Source organism: Anopheles bellator, chromosome 1, assembly GCF_943735745.2.
Source record: "Anopheles bellator chromosome 1, idAnoBellAS_SP24_06.2, whole genome shotgun sequence".
Lineage (NCBI taxonomy): Eukaryota > Metazoa > Arthropoda > Insecta > Diptera > Culicidae > Anopheles > Anopheles bellator.
The window spans coordinates 11,756,989-11,780,535 of record NC_071285.1 but is presented as its reverse complement, the minus strand read 5'-3'; the positions used below and the strand labels follow the sequence as shown (position 1 = coordinate 11,780,535).

The following is a 23,547-nucleotide window of genomic DNA, read 5'->3' as shown; positions in this document are numbered from 1 at the left end:
CTTTGGAGAACTCCCGGCGGCCCCTATTATTTTGACAGTTCTCGTTGTGGATCGCAAATTTTGTTTCGCTTTCCTTCGGCCACCAAAGAGACTTTAATTTGTTGCACTTCATTACAACATTAAGTAAATACTTTTGCTGGACAGCGTTTTATTTCTTTCGCTTCAACCCGTCCCGAACAACGGGCGACACAGAAAACAAAGAACATAATTAATGGGTACCAGGAACGTGTGTTCATTTGTTTCATTCTTATCATTTACTCCAGAGCGTTACTCGTCCGATTTATTACACAGTTCAGTTTGTTTTGTTTTGTCGAGATTAAATTTTAGGTTTCTGAAAAGTCGGGTCTACCCCATTTTTCGACCGTCGTTTAGCTTCCTTACTATTCTTAACTTGCACAGACAGTAAATGGTATGTGTTTGTCTAGGGTTTGTTTCGTAGTTCCTTTCTTTCGCAGCCATCTGTGGGCTTCTCGTGTGTGGCACTCGTTTGTTCCAAAATGCGCCTGTAGTTTCTTCTTAGCAGAGACCAGCCAGTCTCACCTGCAAGGTGCAGAATTTTCTTCTCTTTTTACAACACTATATCGATAGAAGCGAACTGCGGGCGAGAACTTGCCAGCACCAAAAGGAATGCAACCAGCCCTCGCTCCTGGGCGATTACTTGTTGCTTACAGGCCTACGTAATAACGGTGATCCACAAAGCTCGCTAGGAAACAATTTTAACGGTGCGTGGCGTGTCGCAGAGCCGGCACAGATCAACGAAATTTGTGCTCCGAGAAGGATAACTAAAACACTGTCTCCCGGCACAGTATTGGGGCACCTTGGAACACGGGAAATAAAACTCTGCGCAACAACAGAAAAGGGTGGACGATGCACGGCCACTGTTGTAGGAAATGTAACATTTAGCTAGAGGCGAAGACACGCGAAGGAAACTCTGTTTAGCTGTGCAAACTACCGCTGGGAAAAGCATAAAAGAAACAAAGGGCAAAATCCGCCAAATTCCTGGTTCCTGTATTCACCCGTTAAATCGAAATGGTAAGGCTAACAAAACAAAATAAATGAAAACATAATTTTTCTTTTTTACGAAACGTTCACTTCATTTCCTTCCATTGATCGTCCATTGATTTCGTTCTGCGCCGCGTGTGGTCGTCCCTTTTCTTCCAAACATTGTTTCTTGACGCGCGCTCCCACTGTTTCTCGTCCACTTAACAACACATTTATATGGTACTTAAACGTTTTTCTCTTAGTTTTCTATCTTCGACCCACTTCGTCCCCCATTAGGAGAGCATCCTTTACAAATTTTCCTTCTCCACTCGATCGCTCGATTTATTTATCTTTGCCTCGGATCAGGGCGCGGAGAAAAAATGGATGGTGAAAGTGTGAACCACACACCACCATGAATTCGGACACTCGGAGGCCGGATCTCCCTCTATGATCCTCTCAATCCGCCAATCCGTACAAGATGCCCTATACACTTACAATCTACACAAATGAGCTTCACCTTTTCGGTCCGGTTGCTGTTGGTACAAGCGCTTCCGGCGTTCCCTAATACTCTGTCTCTCCCTCACAGGCGGAAGGTTAAAAAATGTTCACCTGCCGCGGGTGGTTTTATTGTAACATAAAATAAATTTACATTAATTATAATCGATACACAAAAATGTGGGAAATCCCACATAAACGATGACGGTTGGAGGATGGGTTTTTGGAGAACTGACCACTACTCTAACGCTAACTCTGGAAACCGAAAACAAAGAGCAGAAAAAACATGGATTATAAAAATTACAAAAAAAAAACTAAAGACATTTACGACCTCACTATTTGCTATACACGGGTTTGTGTGGACAAAAACAAAACATTCAATTTAAGTGCATAAACGGATCGAACGCTACACAAACACTCAATGGCCTGTCTCTTGTTCTCTCTGAAACGCAAGAAGTACGATCACTTCCGAACCAAAACGTGGGCAGGACACGGTGGCCGGTGGTACTTAAGAATATACATAAAAGACGTACGAGACGCGAACGGAAGAAAGACATCGCGGCTCCGGATGGCAATCGAGTTGTTAGCACACTCTCCGTATCTTACGCAGGCAGCACAAGGACATCATGATGTCGCTGAGGATGATGACGATGATGATGATGGTAGTGGTGCCGATTGTTGTATGGTTTCGCGGCTGTTGTAGTTCATCTTTCCCGATACCAACGGCCACGCGGTTTCCGCAGCTTGCGCGGGCTGTACTTATTGGGACTCACTAGGGTGGTGGTGGTGGTCGAATTTGTCGTCCCCATCGATATGGCCGAGCTCGATGCGGGGACAACTACGTGTACTTCGTTCGATGTCACTTTATTGTGCCTTGCTGGGCCTGGGCCGATCGGCACCGTTCCTCTTCCTGGTGCCGGATACTTTCGTACGTGATGATGATGGATCACTTCCTCTGCCCCACTGTCATCCTCGTCGGTATCGTCCTCTTCTTCTTCCTCTTCTGACAGTTGTTCTTCCTCGAGATCATTTGCCTCTTCCACCACGTCGTGTTCCTCCAGCTCTTCCACCTCCACATACTCCGGTGAGTCCTCGCCCTCATCCGTCGATTGACCGCTCTCGTGCCGATGGCGATGATGATGGGGATGGTGACGATGAATCTGGTAGCGCCGATGATCGTCGGAACTGCTGTTAGCGTACGGGTGATCATCGTTCGTTATGCGATTGACCACCGCCTTCGCCGGAGCATCATATTCCTCGTCTTCTTCGTCCTCCAGTTCCACTTCATCACCGGTCAGGAACGCGTCTTCTTCGTCATCAACCTCTTCATCACTTTCTTCGGGTCTGTGTCGATTGTTGTGCAGATGATCTTCGACGTTGTCTTCTTCGACTTCCATCAACTCGAGCATTTCGACCCTCTCATCTTCCCGATCTTCCTCCTCATCGACCACTTCCGTACCCTTTACCTCTTCCACCAAATGCTCCTCTAGCAGGTGCTCAATGTCCAGCTGGTCATCCGGCGACATCACTTCCGCATCTCTGCGGCCCGTGGCCGGAGCATCCGCGTCATCCGCGTCTTCGTCGTCGTCATCCGTGTCAGGGTTATCGACGCCGTTTTCGACCACAAACGGTACAAGGCTGAGGGTTTCGTAAGTGAAATGGCTATTGTTGTGATTGAATACCTTAAGCTTCAGACATTTTCCACGCGGTGGTGGTGTCATCGACCGTCGCTTGTCTCTGCATTCCACCACCATCGCCGGGGTAGATTCTGGCTCTTTAGCTACCATTTTTCGCTTCCCGCTAACAGTGTCTCCTTTCGTGGTGTCATCGTCGGACGCCTCTTCCTTGAGAACAATGTGCTGCTTTTTCCGACGCTTCTTCACCGGAACCGCTTCTTCTTCTTCGCCTACGACATCAACAACCTGCTGCAACTGCTGCTTTCGGCGAGGGAATTTCGCTTTCGCTTTCTTTACCCTTCTCGATGAGGACTCTTTCGGTGCCGAGGGGCTGCCGAGTGGTGCAGGGATCGATGAATGGTCAGGCTCTGTTGGTGACAAAGGTTGGTCTGCGATGGGAAACGGCGCCTTCACGAGCCTTACGTACGGTATGGGTATCGTCGTTGCGTCAACGAGTGTAGATTTCGCTTCGTTTCCGCTGTTCGCGGCGGGATACGTTCGACGTCCACCGGCTGTCGTCGCACTCCGTCCGCCTGGTCCTCGTTTGGTCGAAGAACGTGTTTTCACATTCGATGGTGGGCTGATGACGGCAGCTGCCACGGTCGGTGTCACAATGGATTCCGGAACCGGAGGATCATCTTTCGATGAGACGCCACTAAGCACGGTCGCTGCTGGAGACATCGGTTTGTCGTCGGCGCACGATGAAGAAGATGACGACGAGGTCGATGTGGTGAGCGGCGGCGACAGAGGCATCATCATCACGGGTGGTGGCGGGAGAAGCGAGACAGGCTGTTGCGTGCGCCGTTTTGCAAGAATCGTCTGCGTCGACTGTGTGGTACTGGTGGTGGTGGTGGGCACGGTTAGCTTCGCGGGCGAAAGTTTCACTACCGTCGTCCGGGATGGGACAGCCACCGCCACAGTCGTGGACGTTGCCAACCGACGATTCAGGAGAGCCATCCGTCGATTCTTCACCATTTTGTTGCGTATTCGTTCGCTCGGTGTTCGCGGAGATCGATGGTTCAGCGAGCCGGCACCAGCACGCCGTTGTTGCCGTTGTTGACGTTGCCGTCGGCTGCTGGATTCGACCAACAACAGCTGCTGCTGATCGTTCTCTTCCTGCTCTTCTTCGTCCTCTTCCTCCTCATCTTCATTTTCCGAACTCTCTTCTTTTCGGCGGTGCTCCTCAAGCCTCGGATCGGCAGCTGGGACGCGATCAACTACGCCACCACGTGACGCGTGTTGGGAGCCGGTCTCTTCCGGTGCGTTTATCAGGAAGGTCGATGAAGAGGTCGTATCACAGTCATCGCTAACGAAGATACTCCGTGAGCTGATCGAATCGCACTCTTTATCGTCATCCTCCGGGACCGAACGCTGATGACGTTGTTGTTGCTGGCTACACCGTATCACTACCGGTAGAGTGCTGCCTGCGTTCTCTGCCGAAGCTGTCCCAACATCTAGGGGCCGCGCTGAAACGCTTTCCTCCTGATGCGCAGTGTCACCGGATTTTCGCTTCGAGGAAGGGCTTTTGGTGTTGGTGGCCTGCACCGGGTGGGATGCTGCTAACGCTCCATCGTAATCGACACGCGTCATGGTGGTCGTCGTTTTCGTCACATACTTGCCACAGTTGCCACCAGCGATGGCACTACTACCACCGGTGGTCGGATTGCCGGAACCCCGATTGCCAGTCGGCGACACTAGCGGATGCTGGATCGCCGAAGATGATCCGTTGCTGCTACTACTTCGTTCACTCTCTACCGCCGACGGTTCTAGCGTTTCAACAGCGGAAGGACGGCCACTCGGATGCTTTGGCACGGACGAAGTTGGGGAATTGACGGTGAGCGACGATGGCAACAGTACGGAGGATGGTGTTGTTACTAGCCGACTGTGCGGTTTCTGCAGCAGTTGGCTGCTATTGTCACGCATCAGCGCCGCCCGTAACGTTGGCATCGAATCGAACAAGACTGGCCGCCGTGGTTCGAGGTCGGCAGCCTCTTGTTTGTCCTTTCCAGCCACCACGTCACCAGTCACGCCACGATCACCACTTGTCTCGGGTGGCGGTTGCTGCAGGTGCTGCTTTGCCACCGAGGCGCTACTGCTTTTCCTCCTCCGACGACCGCGCGCTTGCTCCCGGGCCTCGGAATGACCCACAACAAGGCTTCGATCTTCTTCCTTCTCTTCCGACACCACCTGTTCCACGGGACCGTTCTCCTGGCGCGGCCTCACCGTTCCTCGGTGATCAGTCTTTTCATGGCTTACTACAACAACATGGCTACTATTAATACTACTTTGAGCCGCCTGCTTCTTGCACGGTCCCCGCTGCCGCCGTGGTGATCGATGGTGCACCACCTCGACCACCGTTTCTCCGCCATCATCGTCGTCCTCCCCGTCCTCCTCCTCTTCATCTTCGTCCTCTTCGTCTGCTTCGCTCGCTTCATCATCATCCGCATCATCGGCCGGCTGATCCGCTTCTTCATCATCCTCCGCCACTGCGGGTTGTTCCTGTGCCGCTGCTCCTGTCGTCGTCTTTTCGTCTTCCGAGTTTTCTTCCACTTCCTCCGTCGCCTCGATCTCTTTCTTCACCAGTGTGTGTGCTTTCTTCGGCGGGACCAAACATCGTAACTGTTGCCGTGTTCGCGTGCCAATTTTGCGCTTGTTCGTAGGCCACCCCGTCCGATTGATGCGCTTCTTAAGGAACGATCCTCCCGACCCAACGCCACCGGCACCACCGACGCCACCACAGACCGGTGATCCACTCGAGCCACCATCGAACAGCCGCAAGCCGATGGTCGGCCCAAATCCACCACTCGACGAAAGCATCGAACGAGGTTTACGGTCGAACTGTACGATCTTCTTCAGGACCGTCTCGCAACGCTGCACGAGCTTCAGGCTAAGCGGAGGCTCAGTTCCAACGGTCTGCAGCACATCGACCAGATCACGCTTGCTGACGGGGAGATTGTGACGCTCGATAGCCACACCGTGATGAAGGGCCGACGGTGGCAGCGTCAGATGGAACGCATCGTCTCCACTGCTAAGCCTTTCTGATTCTTCTTTAATCTTCGTTCGCTCCGAGTGTAGCTCGCTCGTAGACGGTCTTGGTGATGGCAACCGATCCTCTTGCTGCACCTCGTCCTCATCATCTAGCAACTCCCTCTTCACACCGGCCAGCACCGTGGTGGGCGTACTTCGACCACATACTTGCTCCAGCTCACTGGATAGGAACGCATCCAACTCTTGGCACAGAGTGCGATTGTTGACGTAATTAGTATCCGGAAAGAGGGGTTTTTCGAACTTGATGCCACCATTGGCAGCACAGTCCGTGGCAGAAGAGGGGCGCTTGTTCTCAGCGCCTCCGCTGTCCGCATCGTGCTGTTGGTCTCCGCCGCGTGTCGCCAACAGAGATTGCGTCGTCGTGGTTGTCGCTTTCTTCGGGCTGGTCAGAATTTTAATGGCCGCTGCCCGTTTTCGATGCTGCTGCTGCGACAGTAGACTCAAAATGGCCAGCGTTGACGCATGTTCTCGTGGCGATTTCCGAGGTCGATCGCTGCCAGCTATTAGCCGCGCTATCCGGCTGCCGCTAGTGGTGGTGCCGGTACTAGTGCTGCCACTGCCACCATCGGTAGCGGTGCTCGTTCCGGCGGTGCTGCTGTTGGCAGACTGTTCCTGCTGCAGCAACAATTTCCGTTTCTTGAGCGGTAACGACGATAACGCCGAGGGTGACTTCTTCGTGTCCAAATCGCCAACCTCTGCTCCTGCTCCTGCCGTCGATCCTGAACGGGTTGTGCTGGTGCCACTGCCACTGGCGGTGCCTCCTCGCTGTTTGCCACCCGGTGATGGTGGTTCCATCGAAGACGACGATGACGACGTTGGTTGCGAAGCGGCGTTGCGGTTCGATTTACGACACCCTACCACTTTGTAGTTTAGTATGCAACAGTTTTGGCTCAGTGCCGGCAGCGGTCCCATCTCGTACGGTAGTTTCCGGTAGCCTAGGGATAGCGGGAGAATAATGTGTTAGTAGAAGTCACCAACCTGGTCCTGCCTTTTGTGGGTCTCAACACTCCCCAAGTGACTTACCGGTGCTGCCGAAATATTCGTACACTTTCTCCGTACCGTCGTCCTGTCGCTGGAACGTTTCGTACCACGGTTCGAGCGACGGGACACGCTCGAAGGCGAACCGATACGGTTCTATCTCCTCACAGCGTTTCCGAAAGTTGATCCACTTGAAAACTGCCCCCATCCCATCCTCCTTGCCCTTGCCGACGACGGCACCACCACCGCTGCTGCTGCTGCTGCTGCCGCATGCCGTTGGTGACACCGATGACGCTGATGAATAGTGATGTTCCTCCTTTGCTAGCTGGTTGCCAGCTCCACCTCTGCGTGGCTTCGGTAACGGTGGAGTCGTTTTGGTTTTCGAAGCACCAGACTTGCGGCTCGCGGGTGTTGCTGCGGCGGTGACGCTGGCCTGAGATTCTTCGCCACCACCTCCAACTGCCGCCGGTGGTGGCATACGGGTTGCGTCGAGTGATTGCAACCGACAGACACACAGTGGCATCCGTCCGCGCCCTCGTGTGGCCCAACGTCCACCGCCGGCTCCACCACGACCACGCCGTCCTCGACGACTACCACCACGGCCACAGCCGCGCCCTCTGCTGCGATTGGCCGCGGAGACGCCATAGCAGGTGCAAGCGAAAGGCGCCGTCAGGGACGGACTTCCTCTTGCGGTGGTGTCTTCAAGCTCGATCGGACGTGCAACCGGCTTCTCACCCTCTGCCGAATCTTGCTCCGGTACCTTCACTAGGCTCAGCTGCTTCGCAGGCTGATGCCGGCGTTTCCCCCGGCCGCGACCACCACGTCGCCCAGCGGAAACACCTTTGCGGTTCGCCCGCTGCTGCTTACCGCCACTATTATCATCATCTTCGCCACTGCCGTCGTCGCCAGTCGCCGGTTCGTCGACCGCTGCTACTGGGCCTGGCTGGATGGGGGCCTCTCGAAATCGCATCCGGCCCCCGGGAGGATCTTGACAGTCGTCCTGCTCATCGCCACCTGCTTTTCGACGCGCCTTCGATGTGGCTTTTGGATCAAGCCGAGCTCGCTTAGCGCTCGCAGCGACCGCGGATGAGGACGAGGACGAGGAAGATGGTTCACTTTCGACAGAATCAACCCGTTTCGAGCCAGGTTTTTTCCGCTTCCTACTCGTGGACTGGCCTGATGCCATCGCTTCCTGTCCACCGCCGTCGGCGTCATCCTCCTCGTCGAACTCCTGCTTCACTAAATCACACTCGCTGCTGCTCTGGAGATCGATCGAATAGTTATTCACCGCCGTTCGGTGGCCCTCCTGTGCCTGATGGTGGTGCCGGAAACCTTCCGACGACGTCTGCCGATCATCATCGGTATCGGCCTCCGAGCTGCTTTCATCCTTCTTCGGAAACATAAAGTTCTCCGCCTCGTCGTTCAGCAAGCTCAGTTCCGATTGGCGCACACGGCGAATCTTTACGATCAGTCCATTTTTCGTCGGCAATGGCTGCTGTTGTTTCGACTTCGAAGAACTCCGTCGCTGGTTAGGTGACATCGGCGTAGCGGCCGCTGCACTTGATTTCCTGCGTTCCGTCAGCGGCGCCGTTGTTAAAGACTCTTCGCGATCGATCGTGCTTCCTCCGTGGACAATCCGTGAGCCCACCGTAGTTCCCGCCGATGCCGGAGGTGGATCGATCACTTTGTACAGGAGCGGAGATTTCACTGGCGGTCTCGTAGTAGGACTCGGGGCTCTCCATCGTATACCGCGTACTTTAATTGTTTCCAGGGCGGCGGCTGAAGCGTTTTTCTTCGCCATGCGCTTCGCTTCACCACCCGTGGCAGCTGAAGCTGAGGGTGAGTGTTGTTGATCCGTTGCTGTGGATCCGTGACTCTTCTTCTCCGCTTTCTCCTTCGCCTTTTGCCCATGTCGTATCCGAGACTGTGCTTTCCGTGCCGATACCGAAGATGCCGTCGACACGGTGGTTGTCCCTGCGGGCGCCATCCTTGACCGTTCGAGCGTCTCGTCCAGCAGACTCGTAAAGTCTTCGTTCAAATTCGCCCGCTTCGGATTCTGCCGTAACCCCAAACTGATCCGTTTTGTGTTTTTCGGATCCAAACCTTCACACTCGAGGAGTGCCGCTTCGGCAAAGCGCGTCCTAGCCGCCGCCGCCGCTGCTGCCGCACCAACACCACCACCACCTCCTTCGCTAAGAGCATCGTGTGGTAAGTGATGATGTTTGTTCATGGCGGTCGTGGAAGCCTTCAGCCCCATCGTTGACTCCGGTTCCGGTGATTGCTGCTGCTGCTTCTGATTTCCTCGCTCTTCCGTTCCTGGCGGAGAGAGACCTTTCTGAACCGCGGTTCCCACCACTCGTCGTCTTTTCCGTCGACCTGCTGCTGCTGCTGCCGGGTGCTTCACTAGTTGCCCACCGTCAATGCCAGCGACCATCAATACGTTCGCGGTTGCGGCCTTCTTTTTCAATTCTACTTGTGGCTGCTGCTGCTGCGGCTCGTGGCGAAAGTCGCTAATCACTTTCATCCCGACAGCATGGTCGTGGTGGGCGTCGCTTGACTGTTGAACGGAACTGCCACCGTCCTGTCCAACTATCGTTGCCGATTCATCCGCTTGTTTCTCACGGGCAGTTTCCAATCCGGGTTCCCGAAATGGTTGCTCGTGCTGCTTGGGCAGGAAAGCGCTGAGCGTTAGTTTGTGCTTCTGATGCTTGTGATGATGGCTCAGTTGATTATGCGGATGATGATGAATTGCTGATCGTCTCCCAAACATTCCCAAACTACACTCCGCTGGTTGGTCTTCAGTTGTGGTCACTTCCTCTGTTGTCGATGTCGCGGCTGGTGCCCGAATCGTAGTGTCGGCGAATGATGAGGCGGCGAGCCGATTACTGTACCGCCGCTCCTGTCTTCCGCGACTCGACTTTGCACCACTTCTTGTCCTGTCTCTAGACACGGGTTTCTCCTTCGTCCCAAATTCGATCGTTGCTCTTTGCACAGAGCTCCCCTCTTCAACGTTAGAGCCCTGCGGCTGTATGTCACGATCGCGATGATGAAGTTTGTGCTGATTGTAACTACGATTGCTTAACGCCACTTCCTCACTAACACTTGCAGGACCGCCAGCAATACCTTGTCTATCACTTCCACTATTTTTCCGATTGTTTTTCCGCCCTGTAGATTCCCTTTTATCACCTTGCTCATTGCCGCCTTCGAAGGATGACACTACACTGCTAATGGCGAGTTTTATCAATTCTGCGGTTGTATTGCCCTCCGAACCATGACGATCATCCCCATCACTGCCGTGATCTGCGGACGGCGGCGGTTCACAGTCTCCCGCGAACTCACCCGCGCACTTTACTTTCGTCGCTTTACTTTTCCCGTCAGTCGTGCCGGTTCTGCCGGAAGTGATGCGACGCTTCCGTTTCGCTTGTCCTATGTTTGTTGCGCACTCCCTACCACCCACGAGACCACCACCAGTACCAGTACTCTTCAGGGGCACTGACAACGATTTGGGTGTGGTAGTAGTTGTTGTTGCTTCAGTTCCTACAATCAGGCTCTTAGTTTCTTTCCCTGTGTCTTCTGTATCGATCGTCTGCTGTTTGTCGTCAACGGCGGCCGTCGTCGACGTCGTCACCGTCGTCACCTTTCCTGTTGTTTCGGATGAATGCGGCTGCTTCACCGGCGCGCCTTTTGCTGCCAGTTTCAGCGGCCGACCAAAAGCATCCTCACGGCCGGTTCCCTGTGTGTGTTGCTGCAGGAAAAGGCCGCCCAAATCAGCAGCAGCACCACCACCACCATCATCAGAAAAGGGCCGCTCTGCTTCCGCGGTGTCCCCAACCAAACCAATGTCCACACAACCACCAACAACAGCCTCTTGGACTCCTTCGTTATCAATGGAACCGATAAGCCGATCGAGCGACAGAAAATTGCCGTCGTTCTGCACGAATCCGCGATGGCTGTTCGATTCCACGTGCACTGCCAGTGAGTCGTACTCAATGCGGCATATCTCACAGTAACCACAATCCTTGGCCGGCTTTTGTTGACCACCAGCAGCACTTTCCACCACCGCCGCTGCCGTATCGTCTTGCTGCGGAGCTCGTTTTTTAACGTTCGCTGTCTTTGGGTCACCACTGGCACCACCACTCTTTGCGGTGATATTTCTCCCAGCCGGCTTTCGTGTCATCCTATCAACGCCACCGACGACAAACGGTGAACCGGTTCGAGCTACCGTTTGTTGCCGTCCAGTGGTGGCGCCGCCCACCAGCTTTGCAAGCGGAAACTGCTCGTGAATGTCGGCAAAGGGTGCCTTCTTGAACCCGGAATCTGGATGGCGAAGAAGCAAATCGGGCCACCGTTTAAACTCCTGATAAAACGGGCGATGTTGACCCGGGTTGGAGGCTGACTCAATCTTCAGATATCGACCTTTCAGGTGATGAACATGTCGCGAACGCACCGAAGAAGACGGTGCACCTTGTCCACCACCGGTACCGCGATGCTGATGATGATGCCGGTGATGGTGTCGTCCTCCTCCTGTTCCGGCTGCTGTTATTGCTCGCCCACCAGCCCGATCCCGTGAAGCGCCGAGTGATGGCTGAGGATGGTTTTCGTTACGCACCGAATCGAGCACTTTCCGAAGAAACTTGAGAGCCTGCTCCGGGCTCCAGACGGGTGTGCCCCAAGAGCTTGCAAGTTGTTGGATTGGGCTGTTCTGGTGCTTCGGTGCCGGTGCCGTTGGCACACCCACTTGTTGCTCGACACTTGCTGGGGTCGCTGGACTGTGGCAAGGGCTTGGTTGTTGCTTGTGGTGCGAGGACGAATAGAAGGTGGATGGCGATGTGGTTTCGCTTAGTCGCTTCGTTGGCGTACTACCGATTATGGCGGCCGTTGGTGGCGTTGGTGATTGGTAGTTTAGTGGCGAGGAGTGCAGCAAGTGGTACGGCTGCTGCTGCTGCTGTTGGTGTGATGATGTGTGGTATTGATGTTGGTGGCCCTGCTGCTGCTGGCGGACGCGCTGTAGCATAGCATCTGCACGGCTCCTTGGTACTGCTGGTTGAGTTGCCTTAACCTGAATCACAACACAAAAACGTGCATTAGCTTTCTTACAGTTGGCTTCGAGAGTGGATCTTTTACTTACCCGCCCATCAAACCCAAGTGTCGTGGTTATTGGCGTTGTTGTTGCCGATGCAATGCCGCTGCAGCCGCCGCCGGCGCTGCTGGAGGCGGCTCCTTCGAACGCAACAACCCCCAGCTGCTGCTGCACGGCCGCCAATGACGACGGTGTTGCTGCTGCTGCTGCTGCTCCTGCCGGTGGTGGTGGACATGGTGACGATGTACGACTGGTCGCCGGTGCGATATCATTTACATATTGACCGCGGGTTGGTTGCTGGTGCGTCGGATGTTGATGGGATAGCTGACGCGAACCGCTACGTTGCTGGGCCCTCGAATGCTGCGATTGGCGGGCTTGCGCTTGGGTGATTAGAGAAGACGAAGTACCGCCACCGCCGGTCCACCCGGGTGTGGCTGTTGTCACTAATGAAAGACGTTCCTCGGGCCGTTGCTCGCCAGTCGCTGCTGCAACAACTGCACCACCGCTTGCCTGTTGTTGATGCTGGTACTTATCGGTAATGAAGTGTGTTATGTTTTCGCTCAGGAAAAACTCGATCGACTGCAAAGAAAATCCAAAAACGAAGGGTTCAATTAGAGGTCTTTCAAATTTGTTTAAATAAAAAAAAACACAAAACATCCACTACAGGTCCAGATCCTTTAGCCACCGCGAATATCTCTTTCGGTCAAAACACTCTCGCCTTTGATAGTTCTTTCTCGCCTGGCCTTCTTGGATTTCGCTCGACAAAACTGTCAAACCTCCGCTCGTCCTTGCACAACACAACAAACCACATACGCACACACGCGCCTGCAAACGAACTGTCCATGTCACATGTAGAACACCGTCCGCATCGCGCATCGTCCCATACACCGTACGCAGAGCCACGTTGGAGAGAGATTGGAAATGGGACAGCGTCGATCGGTGACAGGGAATCGATCGATAGGATACGGGTTTTTCTACACTTTCAACCAACACAAAAGGGAGTGGGCGCTTGAAATAAAACGAACGACGACGAGGGCCGCCCAGTTGGTGGAGTACGGAGCCGGGAGTCGATTACCACCACGGACGAGAATTTTGTGGTCAGCGTGAATGTGTGCGCACGTGTGTGTGCTCTCGGGACGATGTGGTTGTCGAGAAAGCACCAGCAGCACAGGCATTTTCCCACTCTCGCACTCCCGGACGTTTCGATTGCCCGTGGCTAGGAAAATTTTGCGCAACGAGACGGAAAGATCTGGGGCTTTTCTTCGGTCGAGCACGGCACAATACGGGTTCGGAGCTCGCTTCCCGACAGAGCAAGCGAATGGAGAAAGAAGGAACAAGCATCACATTGGGCCACAGCGCACTTTATCGATTTTCTTCACTGCTATCTCGGAGAGCTCGAGATGTGATGATGATGCTGGTACGTTGGAATTTGCCCAACACTACTACCTCTGACGGTCGTTGGATATACTAGCTCATTCTACGGAAAGTGTGTGATTGTTTCAAACGAGATTTATTAAATTCAAAAACACACACCACAACACCAGCCAGAGATTCCCGGGGCAGGAAAATAGAGTTCACGTGACTGGTGGCCGCACAATGGGGAAGGAAAATCCACTGGAACACCGTTGGACAGTGCGACCGAAGCGCAAAGAGCTCGCCGTTCGTCTGGATGCCAGTGGATGAAGTAAAGCAACACTCAGTGCGTCAGGGATGGAGCTACTTGCGATGCTGAGGCTGCCGCTCGCTGCTGCTCAATTTGAACTCGAACGTGAGTATACGCAGTATGTCCTCCCCACACCTCAATGAACCTGCTGCTTGCCGTAGCCTCATCGTTCGGCGGTTATTGGTGGGTGGTAACAGGGTAATGATGTTGTTGTAGTGTTTCTGTTTTTGCTTCGCTGGTTGGACTTCACATTCTGCACGCAGCGAGCCCAACCGCAACCGAACAGCTTCCACCACCCACTGTGTCAGTGTGTTTGTTGCTCTGGCTCCGGGCTTTGGGTTGCCTATTGCGAAACGAGCAGCGCACACGAACCGGAGCAAGCAACACACACCCGGTTGTGAGTACAACAAACCGAGAAAGGAGAAGGCGAAATAGAAGCTGCTGAACAGACTGAGAGCAATTCGAAAGAGAATTGATTAGCGCAGCGCTGCTCGTGCTTCTCTCAATTTAATGCTTTTCGTTTAGGGAATTAATTTTCACCGCAACCGGATCGAATAACATCGGCCCGCAATTTGGGGTATTTTATTTTATACCTAAACTATCTAAAGATGCAACTAAACACACCGCAAAGGAAATTTGTGGAGCCTGTTAAGAATATACTATAAAAAAAGTAAACAAAAAAGCTTGCTCTGTTTACGTTTTTTTACGTTACACCCCAACACACCACTACGAACGGCCATTCACCCACTTCTTAGTGACGACTCCCTTCTCTCACTCTCTCGCTCTCTTCGTTTCCTTGTTCAACCACCAGTGTACACAAAACAAAAAGATTTGTTTATTTTCTTCACGGTGGGGCCATGGCCTTCCTCGAGAATAGCACAGTGAAGAGAAAGATAGAGAGAGTGAGCGTGAGAGACGGTAGTAGCCGTCCAGTAGTAGTGCAATAGTACATACGGCCATTTATTTCTTTTTGTTCGACATAGTTTCCCCGTGTTACGATAATGTTCAACTGCTTTTGCAACAGCCACCTTGCGGTATTCGGTGGGGCACGCGCGTAGCTGGAAAGTACATATTTCCCTGCGAGACATAACGAAATGCCCTGATGTAAACAATGGTCCGTACTCTCGCTCGAAACTTCAACCGTGAGCGAGAGACTCTCTCCCGAGAGTGTTTTTTTCGAAGTTGAACGACAGCCGAGAATGAGTGGCCACTGATTTCACTCAATTTTTTGGTACCTCTCTCGCGAGAAACCATTATCGATTACCCCATACATATCTCCCAGCAACACCGAACACGCACACAAAGGGTGCACGCATTTCGCGTCCAGCTCTTGCTCAGTTCGCTGCTGGGCGTCCTTAGCCACTACCAGCGCCATTCGGTTCGATTCGTTCGCACGTCCCCGTCCGTCCGTTCTCCCGTCGTTAGCAGGCCTTCGACAGCAGGCGGAGCTGCACAGAAAATGGAATTGGTTAAAATTTGTTCAACCAGCACACGGTACGCGCGCGAGCGCAGCCATATTTGATTCGTTGTCGCGCGTCCGCCACATTCGTCGTTGTACCGCAGCACGGTACGAGGGCAGCAGCGGGTCGGTCGGGGAGTGTTTCTTTTACGCGTGTACATAAAAAGGCAGTTTGCTGGAACCGACTGTGCGCGCTGGCACGGACCGCAGGCCCCGCAGCGACCGACCTCCAGCGGCAGGCTGTTTCTCCAGATAGTATGTGACCGAGGCAGTGTGTGCTGCGCTGTCGGGTGGAATGAAAATTACAATTCAAGCTGCTTCCCTCTGACACGGGGCGGCGATACATGGCTTCACCGAAAGATACACACGTTTGCCGTTTGCCCAGAATGCACTGTCGACGACATGACACGCCAAGGATCCCCGCCTGCTGAGCGTAACTTAACTAGAACGAAGCACCCCTTTCTGGGGGGTTCCTCCGCCCGGTCTCCGGTGGTGATGAAATAATCAAAACATTTTCAACATTTTTGAATTACGTTGCACAGCAACAAAGAAAGAAAACTCATTTTAGCAACTGAAAGAGTGTGGTGTGCGGATCGTGATTTCATTTGGAGTTCACTGTGAACCTACTGGAATAAGATACGCGACAGGGCCACCCCACTGGCTTCAATGTACGAAATAATAATGCGGGCGCGACTTGTCTTGCGGTTTCTGTGCCTTTACGCAACATGCGCCCTTTTCTTGAACCCAACCATCATCTTCGCTTTTGCAGCAGCCTCACTCACATCAACCTCTATCTCGCTCGCGCACCCACTGCCGAATAGTATCATGCGAAGCAGCGTGGCTCGTGCCAGGTGTGTCTTTAAATCATGTTCCGGATGCGTCTCGAACTCACTTCAACCTGTAGCTAGTAAAATGTGTTTAAAATACTGGAATTTAGGTATACAACATCCGAGCAACACGTCAACGAGCGGCACACGATCTATTTAGCAAACGAGAGGAGCGATACAAGACAATTTGTATCTTACTGTAAAAGCCTGTCGAGTGTGTTGCTATGGTGTGCAGTATATTATATTTCTTGCCGGCTGCCTCGACACCGTTTCCAAGGAGAAGTTTCAATGGCTACACTGTTGTTGGTTGCTGTTGCTGCTGGGGAGTATTGAGACGTGACGAAGAACGACGACGACGACGATGATGGTTGAACAGCCGCACAGTCGGCCCGCGTCTCTCCACCACTCACCATTCACTTCTTCCGTTATTCTCCCCCAACTAGGCAAACATCGGCTAACGCAGTCTCTTCCCGGCGGCGCTGGCCAGTCATTCCGCGGTCGTGGTGTTCCACGAGAATGGACAATTTCAATTCCGTGTCCGCCATTTTGCCACAGTAAAGGGGGGCCACGCCACGACAACACATCACTCGACGCTGCTCGCAATGGGGCCGTAGTAGTACGCCCTCTTGGATCGACGCGCCATTACCATTGCATCGGCAGCAGTTTGTCGTCGTCACGAACCATCAGCCACCACCCATCATCGTCACCAAGAACACCAAAAAGCCTAACGTGTTACACCTGCGCGTCGGTCTCACACTCTTTTCAGGGCGAAAGAGATGGAAAAATAGTAAACAAAATAATGCCAACACTGCCACAAGTGTACTGGTGTTAACTAGACGCAAATGTCATTTGCGACAGCAGACCGATAAACTTTAAATGCACAGGACCGGCGGCGGCATAAAATGACCTTATCTCCCTATGCTTCAAAAACCCGACAATCGTGCTAAGTTGCTCAGTGGGCTTGGTGTGGAAGGAGAGCGTACCGGAGGGTGACAGTTGCCACGGGTAACGAAAGGGTTACTGTCACTTTTCTTCTACACCGCACACTCTGCTCCCTTTAAGAGAAGTGAACCAAATACAGCAAGGCATCGTTTTTGGGCAACGATCAGGGGACCGTGGGGAAGAATCACCACCCCAAGAAGGAACCCAAGACAGCGGCCGAGCGTTGGCAGCAGAAAGATCAAACATCGTACGTCCCTCTTCCTTTATCGTCTTCCCAGTCTTCACGGCCATCGTCATTCGATGAAACGCGAGGATACCACGCGTATTTCGTGGGCCGACAAAACGAAATTTCTTTCTCGCCGTTTTTTTTCTTTTGCTACCAAAAAAGAGGCAATTCTGGGAAAAGAAGCAACCGAAAAGCATGTCCGAAAAAGCTGTTTCTTCTCCACTCGTGGTCGTGGCGTGTGTTTGTGTGGTTGGATCCTTCAAATAACAGTCACGAAATATGGCACGCCCGGTTCGGTTTTATTTTTCTCCCGACCACTTTTTGCTCTAGCGCGATGCGAAACCTTTATATTGAGCAGAGCTCAACAAGAAGAAGCGCCGTCCACCGTCGGTTTTGCGCTGCATCTTGTGCTTTTCCTTTTGTATTTTATCCTCTCCCTGGGCTGGCCGCGTGATGAGGTGTGTGCGCACTCTTCTTACGCTGCGCACTCCTTTTCCTTGTTGGCGGCTACGTCCCCCTGGAACCGAACACCATTGTTTCGATGCTGAACGTAGCAGTGAATGGTATGTAATTTTCTGTTTGTAATAAACCGTGATAACGAGACACTCGAGGGCATCTCACCTTTTTGATGGTCTGTTTGGTTAGTTTTTGCAGTGAAAAGTTTGGAAGTAACACGCTTTTCTTCATTACCTATCGGGGCTACGACGTGTCAAAATGTTTTTACTATTTGTACAGAAAAAAGGTAAACAACTCAACCACCAAAATTACACACGCACACACTCATAAGCAATGTGTGTCCGGCGGAAGAGAGACTCAAATTGAAGCTGTCACTTTGCGAGCGAGCCACCGAGAACGAGGCCAAATGGGGCAGGGTGATGTGTTTGACGAAACACAAAGAGCTTGTTTCCTCACTTGACAAAAGAAATCAGCACAAAATGTACCCAAAAAAGCGGCTTCATCGTGTGTATAGACTGACGAAGAAGATATCATTGATAACGCGGCGGAAATATCGGAAAAAACACGAGGAAATTAAACGAACGTTTGGTGTGCGCTTGTTTTCTGTACTGCTTCTTCGTGTCGTTTCGTTGAGTGGTGTTTTTAGCCTGGTGCGTGAGGATAAGGACAACGTCAACGAGTGGAGAGCCTCGCGTCCACAATAAACCGCCAACTCCCACATCTGGCTGGGCACTCTTTTTTCCCTCCAGCAACGTTCGCGAGAACATTCAACTGCGAGAGTGAAACACTCTCCGCTTAAGTTGCGTGAGAAAAACGAGAGATGAATGATTCTCTCCTTTTCGAACACGCATCGCTCTCGGTCTGTTTGGCCTGTCAACGTTTCTTTCTAACTCTCTCGCTCTCTCACTCTCACCACATGACAGAGCGGGCAAGCAAAGGAATACAAATGCAAGAGAACAAAACGAAGATACGAATCGTCTTCGATCGGTGGTTAAGAAAATTGTTTCCCAATCACGGTGAAAACGATGCGCCAGTGATAAGCTTCCCCCGAAACATCCTTGAGCCGTGCACTCTGTTGTACTGTTTGGAATTACTTTTTCAGATCTACACAAAACAAACCACATCAACCCTCCGACGCTACGGAGGAGGGGCGGGGTGAAGAAAAGCTCACTAACACAAACATAAGCCCATTTTTTGCTTCTAAACGTCGGTTGTTTCAGTTTTGATCGTCTCCTGTGTACGACCGAGAATGGGGAAACGAAAGGATGTTATGAAACAAAATTCCATCAAATCCTTGGTTCCTTGTTCAACATACTCGTGCACCATTCGAACCAGAAAAGATGGCATCGAATGGCAAGTATCGCGGAGAGCGTGAGACGCGCGCACCTCACCACCACTAGCATAGTTTCGCCGCAACCGCTAACCGATCGTCCAAACAACTATTCTCGTCGGTTTACTCTCAAACATACACACGCATGCACCGATCACGGAAACAAGATCCGTCCGACGGTTTCTTTCACACCAAGTTTCTGTCCAACTCACGTCCATTCTCTCACTCTCTCCGTCTGTGCATCATCATCACATCTCTTTTCGCCATGTTCGGTCGGTCAGTCGGGCGGTCAGTTAACGTCGAGGGTATCGATTAATGTGTATAGCGTACCGCCACCTAATCTTCCACATTCTTCGAAGGGGCCATTGTGCCTGCTGTACACGGAACCACCATCGCCATTGCAAACACATATTCGCTCCATTCCAAAATACCCCGACCGAAGAAGGCGCCGACCAAAAGGAGAGAGAATAACGCTCGCCACGGCGACGGGCAATGAAAACGCCCTTCTTCGAGCTCATTCGTCTCATTCTCATTCGCAAATGGTTCTGTGCGCTGTTGTGTGCTCAGTGTTCGTACGCGAAAATGAAATATCTTTGGTGGAATTTGCTTAACGCGTTATATGATGAGTTTTTTACCCGCCACACACATACACGCACACACTTTTTCTGCACGTTCCAATACTAACATACTAATACTGGCACGCTATTCCACTGAGTGGGCCACAAACACGCACACACGCGCGCGCTCACGGAAAGTCACAAAGTGCCCCTCGCCGCTCTCGACATGGTTTCTTATATCACATCGAACAGGTTCCTCGAGCTTTTTCTCCTTCCTCCGTGTTGCGTACTTCAGCCTCTTGCTTTAACGCTGCTAAAAAATTGATTGGATTTCCAATTGGAACTACAGCCAGCCAGCGGTTCACAGCCTTTCAAACCAGCCAACCACAAAACTCTCTTAAGCGCGCGCATCGCGCCGTGTACTTTTCCGCTCTCTTCTCACTTGCTTCACACGCGACGGAACCGCGCCACCACCGCGCGCTGTCCGTTGGACGCCGCCGTTCTGTGTGGTACGCCTCGGACGATTTGCTCGAGAAAATGGCGAGTATCAACTGTGCGCACTCCCCCCGGCGTGAGCCCTTTGCTCGTCGTCGCCACTGCAAATGAAAACCCAGCGAAATTCACTCCACGCGACGCAGGCAACGAAAAAACTAGCACGCGCGATACGGACGAATGAAACGAGCCGCTTGACGACGACGACGACGGGTTGTTGGTCGCGTACCACCACCAGCTCACCGTACAACACATAAACACGCAGGCAGAAAAAGCTGAATCAGGCTGACCCCACGACCAAAATTGTACCGTCGACGCTCAGCGCGCTCGGTGATGACGACAACGCAACGGAACCACCGCGAAGAGAGAATATGCTCGATGCTGCTGCTGTGTAGTCACCACATTGCACCACACACAGTGAAACCAGCGGATCGATTGCTAACTCGTAGGCAAACGAGAAGCGCCAGGCACGGCCGCTAGAACGAACGATTCGAAGGACCCCGAGCCCGAGGCGGCCAAGACGATGCGATGCAGCAGCAAACCAGCGACGGAACAGAGAAGAACGGGGAACGGAACGTGGAAAAAACCTCAAACTAACCGAGTAAACGACGACTGCTGCTGCCGCCTCTTCTGCTGACTTGCCCCTTTGCTGCTGCACAACACTTTTTGTTGTTTTTGATCTTCTCCCCGCTGGCTTCGATGCTTGTTTCACTCGCGCTCGCTCACTCACGCGCGCGAGACCGAACGGTCTAGCTTTGCCCCTGCTACCTCTCTCACTCACTTGCTTTCTCTTTCACTCGACCGGTGACCAATTGTGAAAGCGAACGCACGAACCGGGACCGCGTTCACGTCCGCACGCCGCGAACGAAGCACAGTGAATGGCGAGCGAGAGCGCGCTCACCGCGAAAGGAAGTCCGGTTGATGAACAGCGAAAGAGCGGGAGAGAAAGAGGAGCGATTGTGTTCTCCCGCCAGCAGACTCAGCATCGATATGAATGAGAAACGGTGGTCCGCTCTCCGAGGTCAGCGCTCTCTCTGCCAACCACCAGAACACACGCAGGTCTCTCTTACTCGAAACGGACTCATCGGGCTAGTGGCCGTCGCCGTCGCCGTGTGAAACAAACGTTTGCGCAATACGCGCCCCGCGAAGGTGGTAAAAATGAAAACATGGCAGCCAATTTCCACAGCGAATGGCGTTCGCACCGTACCACAAAACTAGTCTACTTTCACAAAACGCTTGCAACGTTGCTGTTTGATTGTGGCGGTTTCTCTTGATAAAAACAAGCCATACACAACATTATTGTCTTCTGCAGCACTCGCGCTGCCCCTTCCGCAAAGCGGCACTGGTTGTGAGAGCGGGACGGGCGTACATGGTTCTGGCCAGCAACGACTCCGTTTCATTCTATAGTGACACACATTTTCGAACCCAAGACGCAGCGGCTCGTGGCTTGGTTACAAAATGTGTTTCTCATCGATATTAATTTTTAAACGATAATGATGTTCTTTTCAAAATCTCATTCAATTGAAAATAGAACCATCCGAACTACCCCATAGAGATTCTCTATCGAGAGAGAGAGAGAGAGAGAGTGAAACAAAAAAAATCCAAGAGTGGAGAGCATGCTAGATCTAAACATAAATACAGACACATCACTAGCGCTACTCAATTGGCTTTTCTATGTTTGTGGAAATACTCTTTTCGGGGAGAAATTGAGAGCTCTCTGAGCGCTTATTTCGACCGAAATGACGATTAGAAACTCACACGTCGATCGGTGTGTCGCTAACTTTTTGCCGGTTGAATAGGTAAACATGTGTGTGCTTAGTTTCTACAACCATCTATAACAAACACACGCCAAGTCGTCAATATCCTATAGTGGGTGGAAGCGTGCTGAGTGTAGTGAATGCTTTACAGTTATCTAGTAAAAATGGGCAACGTGACGTTTTTGTGATGTTTTCTTAGTTGGGAAATGAACTTACCCCGCCAAGCTCTTTGATAGTCGATTCGATTTTCGCTGCGATCTGATGTCGTTCAATGTCCAGAAAGAATCGATGATGAACCAATGGTTTCGGGCCTTTCACCAGCTTCACTTTATTGTCTGTGAAACGAAATGAAGTAGTTCAAAACAGTTAAACGTTAACGAAACAACTAAAAACTAGCATTCAACCGTTTGCCACGTCTAGTGCACCCGGAAAAAAGAATGTAAACGACCCGCGCCAGAGGCCAACAATTCCCTTACCAACACTGTTACCTCTTAGCACGAATGTTTTCAAGGGTTACCATAGTTTCGATCCCTTGTTGTGAAGCCGCACATCCAGTTATCTTTGGTTCAAGTTTATTGTACTTCAAAATGTACATAAAGTAACAACAGAGTTTTACTCAATTGCAAACAAAACTCCGTTCAAAACAACGCGACACAGCTGCGGCTGTCAAAACGTGGACCTCCCCACAACAGAGCAGAGCATTTCAGTTCGCAATGATGACAATCATCGACCGTCATCTTCGAACCGGTGTGCAAATGATGAAGTGTGTCGTTTCGCTCCTCCTGCAGCAGCCCTGTACCTTCTTAACCAAAGTGCGCACGATGGCTTTCCTTTTCTCTCCTACTGGCGGTGGATTAGCCGCTTGTATTCGTTCACCATCCGCCGCCGCCGGCCATGTTTCGTAACCCAGGACGTGAACGTCTCCGAAACTTGCCGCCTCAAACCCGAATCCTACGTGATTTGCATTTAGATCGGCCATCGCCATCGGTCAACCATATTCAACAAAAAAAAAGCTGCCACAAAACAGAAAGAAACCCATGGCTTACTTGATGTCGTCGACTTTCGCTGAGGTGGCGCTTGTTCCTGCGGCTGCTGACTGGCGATCCTGGAAAGTTTAGCCTTCGAGGGTGAGACCATTCCTCCACCGTTTTAGAGCGAGTGTGAAAAACGGTCTACGGCTCGGCGACAACGTCTTCATTAGAAAGGCAAACACTTTTCGCAATCGGAAACCACTGGCCACATTTCGCTCGTAGGGCCGCGTTCGCGACCCATAACTATCTTCTCTGAAAATCTAGTAACCATGTTGTTCGACCACTTTATTTTTCGCAAGCTGGAAAAGAAATATTTTATCAACACTCGTGGAACTGTATGTTAAATAATACGAACAGCTAAACAATAGTCTAACAATACGAACAGCCACCACAATGTGTTGTCACTTTAGCACGGATTAAAAGTCACTTAAAACGGCACATCGCTCAAACGCCCGGCGCATTTTCGCTCGAATCGTCAACACTTTTTTCGCAACAGAAGAAAATAAGATTATTGCGCGCCATTTTTACTTCCTCCTCGCGAACGACCGA

At 52.1% G+C, this 23,547-nt stretch overlaps 1 protein-coding gene across 1 annotated transcript; it reads right to left on the bottom strand.

The window, feature by feature from the left end:
- Positions 1-816: 816 nt before the first annotated feature.
- On the bottom strand, positions 817-23,104 carry LOC131215027 (uncharacterized). The gene is made up of 8 exons (XM_058209402.1): positions 23,014-23,104; positions 22,184-22,302; positions 12,307-12,837; positions 8,812-12,237; positions 7,224-8,703; positions 4,086-7,135; positions 3,580-4,016; positions 817-3,483 (listed from the first exon to the last, which is right to left on the bottom strand). Exons 1-8 carry the CDS (start codon positions 23,102-23,104, stop codon positions 2,181-2,183), a joined length of 10,437 nt encoding a protein of 3,478 aa, XP_058065385.1. The 3' UTR covers positions 817-2,180.
- Positions 23,105-23,547: the final 443 nt, after the last annotated feature.